Source organism: Hermetia illucens, chromosome 5 (assembly GCF_905115235.1).
Source record: "Hermetia illucens chromosome 5, iHerIll2.2.curated.20191125, whole genome shotgun sequence".
Lineage (NCBI taxonomy): Eukaryota > Metazoa > Arthropoda > Insecta > Diptera > Stratiomyidae > Hermetia > Hermetia illucens.
The window spans coordinates 38,091,418-38,108,334 of NC_051853.1; the positions used below are offsets into that span (position 1 = coordinate 38,091,418).

Consider the following 16,917-nt stretch of genomic DNA (forward strand, 5'->3'; position numbering starts at 1 on the left):
TTTCCACGATCGGTGCAACCCCATAACGATCGCGGATATCTTCATTTCGGATGTGATCATTACCGCAAGAAGTCGTTCTTTCCCGTTTATAGTCGGTCAACACTTAGAACTTAGAACAGTTCTGGGTAGGTTACTTCTATTGCCAGAATTGAGCGTTTTAAATATCTCGAGTCAATGCTGTCAGTCAATGGAGAACTGGGTTATGAAATTGCTTCACGCATTATCGCAACCTGGTTGAAGTGACATTCCACGACTGGTGTTTTTTGTGAACGACGTATCAGCGCATGTCTCAAATCTAAAATTTACTGCAATGTCGTCCGTCTGTCGCTCTCTATAGTTCTAAGTGTTGACCGACTATAAACGGCAAAGAACGGCTTCTTGCGGTAATGGAGACGAAGATGTTGCTTCTCACATAGGGAAACACAAAACCTTTTTTACTTGAAGTGTCAAGCTTCCGGTTTCCCGACTTGTTTGTACTTGTTTTGTTAAGAACTGCCAAGCTCGATGTATGGTTACGTTTTGTTTCGTCCTTCATACTGTCGCTTTGTTTCTCTTCCTTCCACCTTGATTGAAACGGCATATTAAATATGTGGTTCCTGCCCAGAACCCGTCAAGGCATAGTAATTATTGTCAATTGCGAATTAGGTTCTAGAGAGCAACCTCGGGGCTCAAGATTAGTTCTACATGAACCTAGAATTTAACTTTTGGCGGCAGGTATTATTCTTCAGTTGTTTCACTTTCATTCTATTATAACCTACTTTTATTGGTGACTTATTTGGCGGAAGATTCAGGTAAATTGTCATCACATTTGCAATCTTGTACATACTTATATCCAATTCAGAAATTAATTCAGTTGAATTATCTATATAGTTCAATCACAACCTTATGGATAGTTTTCTTTGGCTATCTATGATTATAAACTAATTTATATTAATAGTACATAAATGTGAAAAGCTATTTTGGAACTACTTTATAGCAATAAATAGTTATTGGCTACATCTCGTCTGCAATTGACTTTCACAGCATAATATTTGCTCTACTCTTATACAATTTATGGACCGTTTACTAGCTGACTTTATTCGAGGAATCGATTTTGAAATTTTATTGGAAATATTGTGTTGTTAACAAAGCTGAAACCGGTCAAATTATTCTTTCAATGAATAATATTCCCACCTTTAAATATCACAGAATAATATGCAATCACATTTCTGGTTACGTGAACACAGCTGTTGCCTCAATGATTGTTACATAAGAAAGCAACAAAATCCTGAAACGAATAATTTGTCGTTTCCATTTTGTCATTTATCAGTTTTGTAAAATGAACATGGCGAGGCGATTATACAATCATTGCGAATTGGTCCAAACTTTTTTATGACAAAAAAAGTATTCTGTGCACTCACATATAAGAAGGAAAATTAATTAAAGTACCTTTAACAAATGGGCTAAGGTGTCATCCAATCTACAAATTATTACCTAATATAAACTTCTCAATTCAATGAATGACAAACTTATCCCATATTTTTCAAACTCATTCGCTCCGATATAATTTAGGGTTGGTTTTGATGCAATGAATACCTTCAATAGATTTATAGCGCCAGCCTGGTTACAATTAATAATCAGATTCAACACGATAGCGCATGTAATAAATTCGCGGGCAGTAAGTAGGGCCTCTAAAAATAGTTTTGCGGTAAGTTTTTCTTTCAAGGAAAATGCCTGAAAACTTACATGGTGACCTTGAAGGGTGGATATATTTTTGTGTTTGCCAATATGGAAACGAATCAATACACACATGTAGGGATGTAATCATGGTTTTTGTTAGCCTGAATGACTGCACTATTCGAGAAGTTTGTAAAATTGTTATAGAAAAGAATTTGGTTTTTCGGATAGGAGTTGGCAGCATATATTGGATTCGCTTGTGAAGTTTTCCGCATAAGTAGTATTAAGTCGTTTGTCCCATACTAGGGTAAGACGGCATCGACCGGAATACTACTTTGGTTTGCTGTGTTACAATTCAACTAATGCTGTTCAGTTATGTGTTTAATAGCCACAGCAGCAGCATAGATTTGATATATTATTGCATTAACTTGCTACTGTTATTTCTGTATATTCCTTTATCTAAGCTATAATTCTTACCATTTATTTTTTATTGATTTTGGACTTCGTAAGTAATATTCATAAGGTATCTTTCTTAGATATAATGGAAGTAAGTAAGTATTGATTTAATTACTAAAGTAGTCCTCGTAGAATCTAATTGATATCAAAATGTAAATCCTCGAAAAACACTTTAAAGCATATTTCGATGTTTTTTTATTGGAAACGCTTACAAATAACCAATATTCGCACTTCTGCTGCTCATTAAGGTATATTCCTGAGATTCCTAGAAGCCCCCAAACGTATCTCCTTTCCTCATTTAGCCTAGACCGTTGAAGGCTTTAAGCTCTTCTATGAACTTCATAAAGTGAAACGTGTAGTATACCTGATAACTACAAGACAAACAGGTGGTTTGCTTATGTCGTATCATCGCTTAATTAAAAACCACAAGATCTAACTATTCTGCAATTAGATGAGTTCTCATTACTTTCTTCTATCTCACTAATGGCTTGCACTTCGTAAAAATTATTTTAATTGAAATAAATATTGGTATTTCGGATTTTCGATCACAGTACTGTGGCGACTGAAAGGGGTTGGTGGTTTTTAAGGCTTTGCGTAAAACAAAACTTTATTAAAATCGGTTTACTGTCTGTCTGTCTGTCCGTCACACGCATTTTTTCTCGGAGACAGTTGTAGCGATTCACGCCAGTTACATCATTCTACGTCGAATTTAAGGGGGTCCCCATAAATGCGAAAAGGGGGTGTACATTTTTTATCACCACCGGTTAGAACTCTTCGAGACCGGTCTTAATTTTGACATTTGTTGGAAAAGTGGGGAGTGTGGGAGTCGAAAGTGATTATTTCTTTTACGAACCCATTCTCAGAAACTACTCAATCGAAATATCTGAAAACAACCAAAAGCTGTGACTATATGCTGCCTAGGCTCCGAAATACCCTCCATACCAATATCTGTGCAAATAAAATTAATAATAGTATTTAACTATAATTTTTAGTAATTGGTTGCAAAACTCCCTTAAGTTCACTCTATCACCACGAACTTTTGCAACAATGTAGGATATATCATAACATAGAGCATAATACTACCAAACGGTTGAAACTATTACTAACAAAGTTATAATAGGTCAAAGTTGCCGCTTGTTTAGAAATTCAAGACTTTGAATGTCAATATCATCTGAATATGGAAGTTCTCACATAATATTATTCTTCGACAGAGGAGATCTCATTACACCGTTTAATGGCACTGTGCGGCTTCGGTATTTTCAAAGATTTTAGGGTCTTAAAAATCCCTATTTGTGTTTTATTATACTTATATAAAGCGATCGTTATCCGAAATAAGGATATCCGCGATCAGTATGGGGCTGCACAGATCGTGGAAAAATTGCGAGAGAAGTGTCTTCGATTGTATGGTCATGTAATTCGTGCTAACGAGAATGCATTCACCAAGATTGGTCTGAACATCGAAGGCGATGGTAAGCGACTAAAGGGCTGGCCGAAACAACGGTGGATGAAGATTTGAAAGCAGATGCATTCAGATCAGGCCTTTGATAGAACAAATTGGCACTACCTTTATTTTCTGGGGCGTTGGGGCAATGTATTTTGGGATGGTCATGGGTGGATCATCAGTTGATTTACGAGCTATCTCCTGGATATATGCAATGAGAAGAATGCTGAAATCGGTCTCGAAGAGGATTATCACCAAATGCTTGGCTTCATTTAGGAGTTGGATCTGCTGTTTTTCGCAGGGTGGGAGTTTCGACTAAGTTCAATGCCGGCCGGTTATTTAATCCAGTTGTCGTTCAACAGTGATAAATTTATCTTGCTGATCAGATAACAGATGTCTTGGAATGTCCATCGAAGTATACGGATGAACAGTGTGCCGCTGTTAACATCTTCTTCTCCCATGTTCTACTTAAGATGGAGGTCACATCCTGAAGAATTCAAGATGATTCTGAGTCTTGTTACATCGGGTGAAGTGTCACTTCTTGTGGTTGAAATGGCTAGTTACTGTAACATGCGGATACGAATTGTCTTTTCAAATCATCTCAGCTCTCATCGTGCTCAAACGGTGGATATGCCTCTGAGTGATCTATTAGGAATAGAGAGGAGCTCCTAATGAAGCTAAAGGATGCATAGTTCACGTCACCGGATTAACGATTACTGTCCTTCGACATGGGAGCCTTGTTTCCAAGCACCCCGCTGAAGGAAGAACTTCTTTACTTGAAGGAGCGGTTACTAAGGAAAAATCCCATGTTAAGGGGGTCATCCCGTGTGTCGGGTTGGAGAAATCGATTTTTTTTTTGCATGAATTGTATCTATATATAGTGGAGAATATGTGGGCAAAGGGATTTTCCGATATTCCGAGTCCTTCAGAAATTACAGGGTTAAACAGGTAAGGAGTTCGCAGCCGCGGCTAGAGTATTCGATGAGAAAGAGCATCGAATCTTTTTTTACCGGTTAGTTTTTTACCTGAGCCTTATAAATTCGAACACAGGTATAAATATAAAAAAAAGGAAAACCAATCAATTATCTAAACTTATTTGCTGTTTGGAATAAAAAGGATAATCCAGTCTAGAGTGAGCACTGAAAGGCTTTCAAGCTATACTCAGTTATATTTTATTGGGAGTATTGCGCTGTTTGTGTGTTCAGTGATTTTTTTAAATGCATCGTACGAGGGGAGATCGCTTTAACGTTCAACGTCATGCTCGCACTAAAAAACGAGTATTTCATGGGAATCGATAGTTATCAGAGAAGAAAAAGGACTTCGCATCAACATCAGCAAAGAAACTTTTAGCAGGCATGAACATGGATGTTTCAATTGCGACAAGTTTTGTATATTGTATATTGGATTTTGCTGGAGTTTTCTCCGGTATTTCTGCAAAAAAATAAAATATACGTGGTAGTAAAAAAGGAATACGTATGACATGTCGAGAAAAGAATGGGAACGCGGCTTAGAAATGCAAAGAGGAATCACAAAGGCATTGGTGGAAAAGGGGCTGGAAAACTTACTGATAAGGACCTCACTACATTTCCTGGGCTGGCTATTCGTCGACACGCAAATTCGATAGAAGGAATGAAGCAAGAAATTTGGGAAACTTTCTTCCATAAATGTTCTACAGACGAAAATCCTCAGCATCAAAATTGTCCAGCAGGCGAGGACAGTTGGTGCAAATGGCGCAAAGCGGAAGCTAAAAGAGAACTGGATAGTTTTCACCACGAGAAGACACCTTTGACTGAAGAAGTTCAAACAGTCATCAAACCAATCTACGAAGATTTGTCACGAGATGATCTCTTGAACAGATGTTTAGGAGCAGAGACCCAGAATAACAATGAGTCGTTAAATGCATTGATCTGAACTTTCGTTCCCCTCGTAGAAATAGCCACTTTTCTGGCTGTAATTATTTTCAATGAAGGATTCATAGGCATTCTCAAAATCCTAGTGACAATGGGATGTCAAGTTGGTCACATATGTCAGGTTTATGTCGACCGCCGTAATGAAGCGCGAATTGGGCGGTCCGAACGACGATCGACTGACCTCGCTAAAAGAGCCACAATTGACACCAGAGAGCAACAATCGCCCTTACAAGACTTTTTTGAAGAAACGGAGGGTGCTCTCTATGGAACAACTATAGCAGATTAATGGTGAGCTAAAATTTTAATGTTGATAATCACATTTAAATTTTCAAATGCGTTTTTCTCGAAACTGCATCTTGAAAATCGGCTGCCACCATAGCTCAAAATCTATCCAACCAAATTATTTGAAATTTTCACGGCTTCTTTAGTACATATTTCTACGGTCCGCAAACTAGGATAATTGCAATCGGACTGGTAGTTTTTTTTTATTCATAAAAAAAGCCATAAAAAAACACCAAAATCCAAAAAATTAAGTTTAAAAGCCCACCAAAAATTTACCTTTTAATATTTTCTAATTATCCTAGTTTGCGGACCGTGGAATATTGTCCACATTAAAATGTCGTTTAGCTTTTTTCCCTCAGATGAACGCGGCGCCCTCCAGCGTGGCAGCAGAAAAACACCTTTTTTTGGAGATGGGTGCATAAATTAACACCTATTCCGAAAATTAGTTACGAAATCAAGCTGAAAAATTTATCACATATACTAGAGATATCAATAAACATATGCTGAAAAAATCACGTTTCTATCTTTATGCAGTCCTTCAAAATAATTTTTCAAAAAAAGGCAAAAAAAACGGCCTTCACACGGGATGACCCCCTTAAGAAAACCGGTAAGCTCCTTGCCGGGATATGTATGACGGAAAGCTACCTGTTCTTTACAGGAAAATTTTACAATGGAACCAAAGGTATGGCAATGGGGAACCCCCTATAATCTTCTTTGAGTGACCTGTTAATGATTTGGGTTGAAAATTATATACAGTTCAATTGGTACCTTCTTAAAATCTGCACAAGGTATGTAGATGGTATTTTTACCATTGTGCGATGCGCGATGGGGAATTTGAAGGCAAAAATTATTAGAGGAGAGGAAGGGATTCTCCTTCGAATTGATAGGTAAACTCGTCGACACAGAACGAAATATTCCATATAAAATCATACCCTTTTCACACAATGGTCGGCAGATTATTATGTTATGTTATTTATAAATGAGAAGATGTCATGGAATACGGAGTTAAGAACTATTTGTCATTGAGAGGCTCATGAAGAAAAATGCAAAACACTAAAAAGTATGGGCACTGTCCCCGTCAACAACATCGAAATGAAAAGCGGCTTCGTCAAAACCTAAAGGACTTATAAAAGGATTGAAAATCTACATGGTGTCATCGGGCAAACTACACCATATCAAAACCAGATCAATCAGACTAGTCCAGCAGATATACAAAGTAACGTGTCCAGACTGTGAAAAGAGTTCGATAGGACAAGTTAAACGACGGGTTTTAATATGCCGGGAGAAGTGGAAACGACCGGGAAAAATAAAAGGAAAAGCAAATCTCTGAAGTTGATGGTAGCACGGCATATCATAGAGGAAGCATATAGTATCACATAGGGCAACGCGTAAATATAATAGTTAGAATGCAAAAATAGCAGGAAACTAGATGCATAAGCGAACCCGGTCTTCTTATCTGAATCAGAGGGAAATAGTTTAAATCATGCCATGACAATATTTATTCGAAACTGGTCAGTGATATAGCAAATGAGACACCTAGCAGCTACGTAACATTCACGATTAAGATACCTTTGAAGTCTAACCCAATTCCCGCTTTCTTGAGGCCTCTTATTAACCTAATTAGAATATTATCTAGTTCTTAACAGAGAGGGGACCGATGAAATATAGAAACATATAAGTAGCAACAGGCACATCCAATATACGTATTTGACAGTGTACTGTGGAAGGGCACAACTGGGGCTCAAAATGCGCATTTACAATTAATTAATTTCTATTTGGTAGTAGAAAAGTAACTAAAGTGTTTTTATTCTTTGTAGTAGCTATTGTTAGAATGACATATGACGGTTCAAAGTGCCATGTGCTGCATGTAGGCAAAATCTCGAGGTAATTTGAAGACCAAAGCGTAGTTGCATCTTGTTACTGATATTATTTCTCCTTGTAATGGGTGATGTTTCCTTGTTATCTTGACTGAAGGACGTGGAGGGCTTTAATACATCATGATATCTTTTCTCAATCACATCATTATGCGGTTGACATCTGTTCTCTCGCAGATTCATCGATCTTGGCTAATTGGCTTTAAATTTGAACAAGACGACAAACAATATATGTTTCTGTAAAATATATGATAAGAACAAGAAAACTACACAGAGGTGATTCGTCTCCCAGCGCATTGCTTGGATTTGTATGACGGAAGAAAAGAATTGCATATGTTCGACGTCCTTCAATCATCTGCGTGGTTGTGGTGAACTCATTGGTTTCATGACGTCCTAAAAAATTGAGCTAGTCGGCAATGACATGGAGAAGTTTACGAAGGGTTTTAGCTCTAAAGACTTATATGGTGTAAATGATACAGAAATTAAAGCCTTCAACGTCGTAGTGGGTGGTGCTTACTTTACCTTAAGGGGGTGTTAAAAAGCGTAATTGTCACACTTGTGCTTGCGAAAATCATGGAGCAGTTATTAGACAACCGCCCCATTCCCCACGTCTCAGTGTATAGTGTAATTTATGGGTAGGAATTATTATTGGTTCCTACTTTTTCCCAAAAATGATTATTATCAAAAAAATGCGCTTTAGAAATGGTAATAGTAATACTAATCGTTAGCGCAACAATCCATATTGAATCAGGGCCTTGAAGTGTGTTAGAGCACTTCATTCAAGACCCTAATGATACACTACAATACACTGTAGGAGTCAATGTGGTCAGCATTGCGTTCGTCCGAGATTATTACCCTTACTTGACTCAGGTACTCATTCACAGCTGAGTCGACTGGTATCCGACGTCAAATCACGATACGAATCCCACTACTATCAGTGAGATTTGAACAGCGACCTTCCGTACGATAGCCTTGTGCTCTAACTAGTCAGCTATCCGGGCACATAGATATGATAACTAGTTTTTATGACGTATTTTCAATAATCCATGAAAAATTCAAGAGGTCAAAACGGATATTATGTAGAATTATGCTCCAAAATGCTGTTTTAAAGAATCTATGTCGGTGAGTTAGTATACATTTGCTGATATTGTTTTTCATTCATAAAAGTCTTTATAATATAAACAAACCGGGCAACGGATTTATAACGGGTTTTTTTGATTTGTTGTGTAACGCATGATGTACGATGATTCCATTTATAGATAGCGCGTTATATATAACTCGTAATGTATAGATGTTCAATTCGACGTGGCACTGACAATTTATCTCCTAGAGAGTAGCAATTTGACTAGAAAGAGGCAACTTAGACCTATAAGAACTTTGTTGATAATAGTAGGATTTCCACTAAACCTTTCAGAATGCTGCTATTGCTGCAAAGTTTTATGAATCTGAACTTAAGGGGTATGTGCAGCAAGTCTTCGAAATCTAATAATTTACTTTTAATTGACTTTATTTGAGCAGATATCAGCAGTAGCGGGGAATATTGCGGAGCGTAGATACCATGTGCATGGACCACCATCATTTTTTTAGATTTTCCGGTTGGGTAGTTTCTGAGAATAGGTTCTTGAACTAATTGACCTCTTCCGGACCCCCGCAGCTCTCTCCTTTGCAACCAATGTCAAAATTAATACTTTCTTCGGAAAGTACTAATAATAATAATAATCGTTGGCGCAACAATCCATATTGAAGTTGGGCCTTAAAGTGTGTTAGAGGACTCCATTCAAGATCGAAACGGTACACTACAATATACTATTATATAAGCGGTGATGTGGTCAGCATTGCGCTCGTCCGAGATTATTACCCTGATTTGAATCAGGTACTCATTCACAGCTGAGTCGACTGGTATCCGACGTCAAATCACGATACAAATCCCACTGCCACCAGTGATAACCTTGTGCTCTAACCACTTAGCAATACGGACACGTGGAAAGTACTAACCGAGATCTTTTATTTGATACCCCACATGACTATATTTGGTGAAAAAAAATACATCCTTCTTTTAGATATATGGGGAGCCCCCTTAAATTCAACGTATAACAATATCATTCACTGCATGCATGGGGGTTTACAGTTCCAACCTTTCTACCGATTTTCACGTCAAAGACAAACAGTGCAACCGTTTCCGAAATTTGATTATATAAATTTTAATATCCTCTAATAGTCACTTCCCGCACTACAGTTAGCCAGGACATGTCCGTATTACATGAGCCGATATAAATTTTCATTGGGAATCTCACTGGCAAACTTTGCTGGATACATGAATTAATTTGAGGTGCTGAAGAGTAAAACAAACAAAAGCATCGTGTGCTGTGTATTATGAATCTGAACTTGGCACGAGCTTCCATAAGCTAAAACAAATATTATCTCTACGTTATTAATTCACAGCCAGAGTTAATACATTCATATATATGTGTATATAGCTACGCCCACATAACTTATGTATACGAAAAAAATTAATTAAAACCTGCATATGTACAAATGACCTAATTTTTATCGCTATATGAATCGATTAAAGGAAGGCCATTCCTTTTTGATTCAAGTAAAAATCATTTCCGTTGAATTGTTTTCTGATGACAGTGCAATTTTCCTTATTCTTTCAGTGTTGACTGTTCTTACGACAACAATCAAATACAACGAATATACAACAGACAAAGGTAAAAATATTTCAATTCCCTGTGGTGAAGATAAAGGAACAACAATGTGGATTAAACAGAACGGAAACAGTACGGATGTCATTCAGGTACACATTTGAATTTTGGTTTGATACGAGTATGTTTAAATGACGTGGGCTTACGCATGCACGAAAGCACGTAATTGAGAACAGGATACTTTCCTCATCACCCAGCAGCATAACCATTTGGCGGAGTCGACATTTTGAAGACTTTAAGGAAGTAGTTTTTTTAGCTTTCAAATAAACGATGTGCTGATGCTATGAAGGGATTTTATACACTTACTACCAAGAATGCCCTTCATTGAATATATTTTGAGATAAAACTCAACGCGTGTTCTACATTTTCCCTAGTATATCCCCGGAAAAATTCTGAGATATTTGATCCCCACAAGAGCGGAACTCCAGCTCCTCAACCTACATATACTTGGCAAACAGGCATAAAAAGGATCAACAGAAACCCCTCATAGGGTATTTTCAGTCAAAACAGATCTGTGTTGAAACACGATTAATTAATTCAAATAAGTGTAGCTTTTTGAAGTGGCATTTCCTACTTTATCCTGGATAATGAATCATTTGAAGCTCATTTTGCGAAGGATAGTTGAAACACTCATATTCTTCCTCAGGAATGTCTGCATATCCTGCATATGCCTGTATGTACTCTGAAACAAATGTGAAATGCTATGCCCGCGAAATGGAAAATATTCGCTGGCTTTTGGGTAGTGAATTTATGAAGTCCTTATTTAAACCTGACCTTGGAGTTGGGCGATGTAAAATTTCTCGTTCCACCTCGAAAGAGCTGAGTGAGCAGTCTTAAAACATGCCTTTTACAATTATCGATTTACTTAAAGATAATAATGAATTCCAACTTTCTTGTAATTGTTTCTAGACCGGCCATTCATTATCGTTAAGAAATGTTTCGGAAACTGATGCTGGTATCTACATTTGCTTAAAATTACACAAAATCTTCAATGCAAGCAACCCTAACGAAACGATAATATCTTCGACGACGGAAGAGGCTGAGTCTGAATATTACAAATCACGAAAAGTTTTACTGATTGTTCGAACGCCGCCTGGTCCTGTGAATCTGTTATGGTTTAAAGCATCGACTATTTTAGGATATTTAATTTGGCGATTTAACGCTACAACGAATTCTGGAGGTTATCCGGTACGAAGTTTTACAGCCGAATACCGAAACGTTTCACCAATCGAAAATCAAACATATCCTTGGAGTCGGTTGGATCCAATTAACATTAGCCCGAATATAGTGAGTATGAAAAAAAATATTGAAGCCGTATTTTTGGTAGCTGGCGGTTTGTTTTTGACCGGAATTGACTTTTGATTGTTTTTCGTTTCAGAGACAAATGGAAGTTTACAAATTAGAACCAAATACAACTTACGAATTTAGAATATGGGCGAATAATGCATTAGGACCTGGTGAAATCGTTACAACTGTTGTCACAACTTTACCAGAAACAAAGGAGGAAGGTAAAATGCTATTTATATAACAATATTACATTTCGTAAATTTGGACAATTTAAGTGTAGTTAGAGCGGTGAGCATTCTATGGCGACAAGTAAAATCCCTCCTAATTTCATAAGAATGCTTTCCGTAGTTTGTTACTTTTTAAAGAGTTTTAAATATGGTTTCTAGGATATTCTATGAACGTATGTTTTCCATAGTATAGTTTAAGAACCTATCCCAAAGTTTAAATTTGGTATAGGCAATAAGTCGCCGTTAATTACTGACCATAATAGTTTGGAATTAATTGACTTTGGTAGCATTTCTTAAATTTTGGGAGTAATATGTGATGTAAATTCTAGATAAGTTTTATTTCATGATAAGTATTCCGTTTCGCGTTTCATTGTGTTGATATTTGCGGCGTTCATGTAGTTACATTGTGAGCCACTTAGGGTAGTAAGATTACTAGTGGGTGATTTTGAGAGTGGTACCACAGTGTGATATTTTATGTAGTACCATACACAACAAAGAAAAGAAAAAGTATACAACTCATGAACCTCAATTGAAAACGGAAAATAATATTTATTTTTTTCGACCATGACCCAGGTAAGAGCGAAAATTCCGCCATAAACCACGTTCACTGCTCCCAAGTCTTATTATAATATAATGATGACTGGTTGAATTTACTGCTCTACATATTTATAGTCAAAGCAAACTTAAGCTAGTATGATTTGAAATGAAAGCGTGATTAATTTTCATACTAGCAGCTTATGTCTGGGGGGCACTTATTTCCAAAACGAGTAGGTAATACTCATTTTGTTGTTGTTTGAATCGTAGGAACTTTGGAAAAAAGTGTGGCTCAAAAGAATATCCTTGCCACATATACTTCACCAAATTATGTAAAAACAATTTCTATGTTGGACTGCTAACTTATAGCAATTCATCATCATCAATGGCGCAACAATCTGTATTCGGTCTAGGCCTGCCTTAATAAGGAACTCCAGACATCTCTGTTTTGCGCCGAGGTCCACCAATTCGATATCCTTAACAGCTGTCTGACGTCCTGACCTACGCCATCGCTTCATCTCAGGCACGGTTTGCCTTGTCTTCTTTTTCTACCACAGATGTTGCCCTTATAGACTTTCCTGGCCGGATCATCCTCATCCATACGGATTAAGTGACCCGCCCACCGTAACCTATTGAGCCGGATTTTATCCACAGCCTGACGGTCATGGTATCGCTCATAGATTTCGTTGTTATGTAGGCTACGGAATCGTCCATCATCATGTAGGGGCCAAAAATTCTTCGGAGGTTTGTACTCTCGAACGCGGCCGAGAGTTCGCAATTCTTCTTGTTAAGAATCCAAGTCTCCGAGGAATATGTGAGGACTGGCAAGATCATTGTCTTGTACAGTAAGAGCGTTGACCCTATGGTGAGACGTTTCGAGCGAAACAGTTTTTGTAAGCTGAAATAAGTTCTGTTGGCTGCCAATAACCGTGCGCGGATTTCACAGCTGTTATCGGTTGTGATTTTCGACCCTAGATATGAGAAATTTTCAACGGTCTCAAAGTCTCCTATGGTCATTGTTTTCGTTTGACCAGTGCAATTGGATGTTGTTCGTTCTTTCGGCTTCGGTTTTGGTGCTGATGTTGCCACCATGTACTTCGTCTTGCCTTCATTGATGTGCAGCCCAAGATCTCGCGCCGTCTGTTCGATCTGGATGAAAATAGACTGTACATCTCGGGTTGTTCTTCCCATGATGTTAATATCGTCAGCGTAGGTCAGTAGTTGAGTGGACTTGAGGACGCATGATAAGGCATCCCCCTGTCTTAGATCATTGTTGATGGTGTCTCGAAAGGAATCCTGCTGCTTTTATCTAGCCTTGCATATCGGTCAGGGTTAGCCTAGTCAGTCTTATCAATTTCGGGATATCGATTTACTCATGGCCGTGTACAGTTTTATCCTGGCTATGCTGTCATAGCCGGCTTTAAAGTCGATGAAAATATGGTGCAACTGATGTCCATATTCCAACAGTTTTTCCATTGCTTGCCACCGAGAGAAAATCTGATGTGTTGCTGATTTGCCTGGAGTGAAGCCTCTTTGGTATGGGCCAATGATGTTCTTGGCATATGGGGCTATCCGGCTTAACAAGATAGAGGAGAATATCTTATAGATGGTACTCAGCAGCGTGATACCTATATAATTGCTGCACTGTGTGATATTTTCCTTTTTATGTATGAGGCAGATAATGCATCTTTGCCAGGCATTGATTCGCTTTCCATATTTAACCAATTCGGCTGTAATTCCGTCAGCTCCTGGGGACTTATGGTTTTTAAGCCGATGAATTGCACGGACTGTTTCTTCTATGCTTGGTGGTGGCAGTATTTGTCCGTCGTCTTCGGTTGGCGGGACCTCCAACACGTCGATATTTTGGTTGTTGGGCAGTTCATCAAAATACCCAACCCATCGCTCAAATATGCCCATTCTGTCGAAAATTAGATTTCCCTCTTTGTCTCGGCAGGATGAGCATCGAGGTGTATAACGCTTCATCCTGCTGACTTGTTGGTAAATATTCTGCGCCTGGTGCGGTTGTTCCCTGTATTTTTCGAGTTCACAGACTTGTTGGTTCTCCCAGGCTTTCTTTTACCGTCTGTGAAATCGCTTCTCCGCTTGACGGAGTTCGTGATTAGTTTCTGCGCGTGCCCGCGTTCTTTGAGAATGCAACATTACTCGGTATGCGGCATTCTTCCTTTCCGTAACTAGCTTACATTCATCGTCAAACCAGCCGTTCCGACTCCTTTTCGGCTGGGGCTAAGTATCTTTGTATCAATGATAACGTTCTTCAGGTGGTTGTGAAGATAACTTGTTGATGCTTCCTCTGCAAGATCTCTGTTGACTGCGGTTATTGCGGCATCCAATTCGCCCCTATAGATGTTGTGGAGGGCTGTGTTGTGAATGGTTTCAGTATTCACTCTCACCTGATTGAGGGAGGGGATTGTAGGTGGTGTGGTAATTCGAGCTGATCAATTTGGTTGAAAGTGGTCCCATCTGGAGAGGCGCACGTTTGTTTGTGGGCCACTTTCCGCGCAAACCAGGTACTTCCAACAGCCATTTCGTGCGATACTGGCAACTGAATAATTCGCAGTCTGATATCATTGGTATGTAGGTTATGGGAGCCGACGTATCGCCTGAATACGGGCTCCGTCCCTACTTGACCATTGAAATCTTCAAGTATGATTTTGACACATACTTGGGACAGGCTTCGAGGGTCCGCTCAACTGCCTCGTAGAAGGTATCCTTCTCCAACTCTGCTGTCTCCTCTGTAGGGGTGGGAACGTTTATGAGGCTTATATTTCTAAACTTGCCTCGCAAACGCAGATTGCATAGCCTTTTACTTATATTTTCAAAGCCGATAACAGCAGATTTCATTTTTTTGCTGACTAAGAAACCTACTCCGAGCACATAGTTTACTGGATGGCCGCTATAATAAATGGTGTTGTGACTCTTCTCCAGAAAACCAGTCCCTGTCCATCGCATCTTTTGCAACGCTGTTACATCAGCCTCATATTGGGACAGGGTATCGGCTAGCTGCTTAGCAGTATTCAGTCTGTACAGGGAGCGCATGCTGCATGAGAAAATGTGCAAATCGTTATTCCGTTGTCGTTGCCAGGTTTGTCGTTTTAAAATCCATCCTGCCCGAGGCTCCTTCCGTGGCTTCGTAACATCGGTTTTCCATGTAGGGTTGTCAGCCCTATCTAACCCCAACCCTGGAGGATCAGTTGGTACATTTTGTCCCATTTTTAGGCGCACGAGACTTGCCTTCATTCTTCTCCGTCTGCAGTTTTTTATGAAGAAAGAACTCCCAGCGATCACCACGTGAAGGTGGAGATAAGTTTAGTAGTAGAGCTGTTGGTGTTGGTTCAGCAAGCGTTCGTTTATGCTCCATTGTGGGTACCAATCCACATTTCGCCTTGGGACCTATACTACCCTTTGACCGTCCAAATTCAAGGATTATTGGGCAAAAGAAAAACCAATAATTTAATAATCCGACAAAAGGATTTGTCCAGATGGGAAGATTGAAATTGTGAATACATATAAATGCAGAGAGGAAAATCGTTCTATGCTGAGGTTCCCATACACACAAAACGGAATTGTAAATGTTTTGTTTCATCGCACTATGCGCTATCAAATGAAAGGTTTCTAGAGCTGATTCTAGTTTTGACATTTGTTGTAAAAGGGAGGAGTACAGGAGCTAGAATATGATGATTTATTTCACGAATCCATTCTCAGAAACTACTTACTCAAATAATGTGAAAAAAATTACGAAGCTGTCCCTATAGGACATCTAGGCCTTGAAATATCTTCCATATCGATGTCTGCTTAAATAATGTTGATTATGGTATAATAATATATTTTGTTGGAAATTGACCGGAAACCCCCTTAAGTTCTTCTTATCTCTTCTGTACAAATTTATGTTTGTGTTTCTAGCTATAATCAAGTCGGACAAAATAACATCCACCATAACAATAGTAGGCTAACACTCAGATTATAGCCTATATCAAGAAACAGACACTTATCAGTAAAATATAGAAAGTTGTGATGTTTTTTATACAATTTTTCAGTTGTAGTGTAGTTTGACTTGAATTTGATTCATCTTTTCTTGCAGATTTGATTCGTCTTATCTCGGCCGATTTAGTTGCGTTCGATCCTCGAGTATGGATAGCAGCCGTGAGCGTAGTGCTCGGCACCCTTGTGATATTAGCAATTGGATTATGCGTGGTGTTGGCGAAAGAATGTTATAACGCACCTGTCCTTGGTACACGGCCATTCGATGTTGTGGTTTTCGCTTCTTAGAGAACTTTGGTTTCCCTTGCTATTATTTGCACGCTACCTGAAGTAACATACAAAATTACGTTTGGCTGTACTCAAAATAGAAATTGTAAAAAGAATTGATGCTGCTTAATTTGTGCTGCTTGTTGTATAGTAATGTAGGTGATGACCAGTTGTTGTTTTTATTTACTTTTGTTATATGTGTATCTAAAATAGTTTTGTGATATTTGTAAATGAATCTGAGCTAGGCTAGTAGAAAAGTATGAAAGCCGTTGTATGCTA

At 38.6% G+C, this 16,917-nt stretch overlaps 1 protein-coding gene across 3 annotated transcripts in view; it reads left to right on the forward strand.

Annotated features, from left to right (window-relative positions):
• LOC119657813 overlaps positions 1 to 16,917 on the forward strand; it is a 47,366-nt gene that overhangs the window by 29,822 nt on the left and 627 nt on the right. For 2 of the 3 annotated variants that reach the window (XM_038064924.1, XM_038064923.1), the window contains 4 exons: positions 10,277 to 10,416; positions 11,234 to 11,611; positions 11,703 to 11,832; positions 16,472 to 16,621. In XM_038064924.1, the coding sequence (XP_037920852.1) occupies positions 10,277 to 10,416; positions 11,234 to 11,611; positions 11,703 to 11,832; positions 16,472 to 16,621 (798 nt within the window). The remainder of the gene's footprint in view (positions 1 to 10,276; positions 10,417 to 11,233; positions 11,612 to 11,702; positions 11,833 to 16,471; positions 16,622 to 16,917) is intronic. The other variant, XM_038064925.1, reaches the window with a different exon arrangement.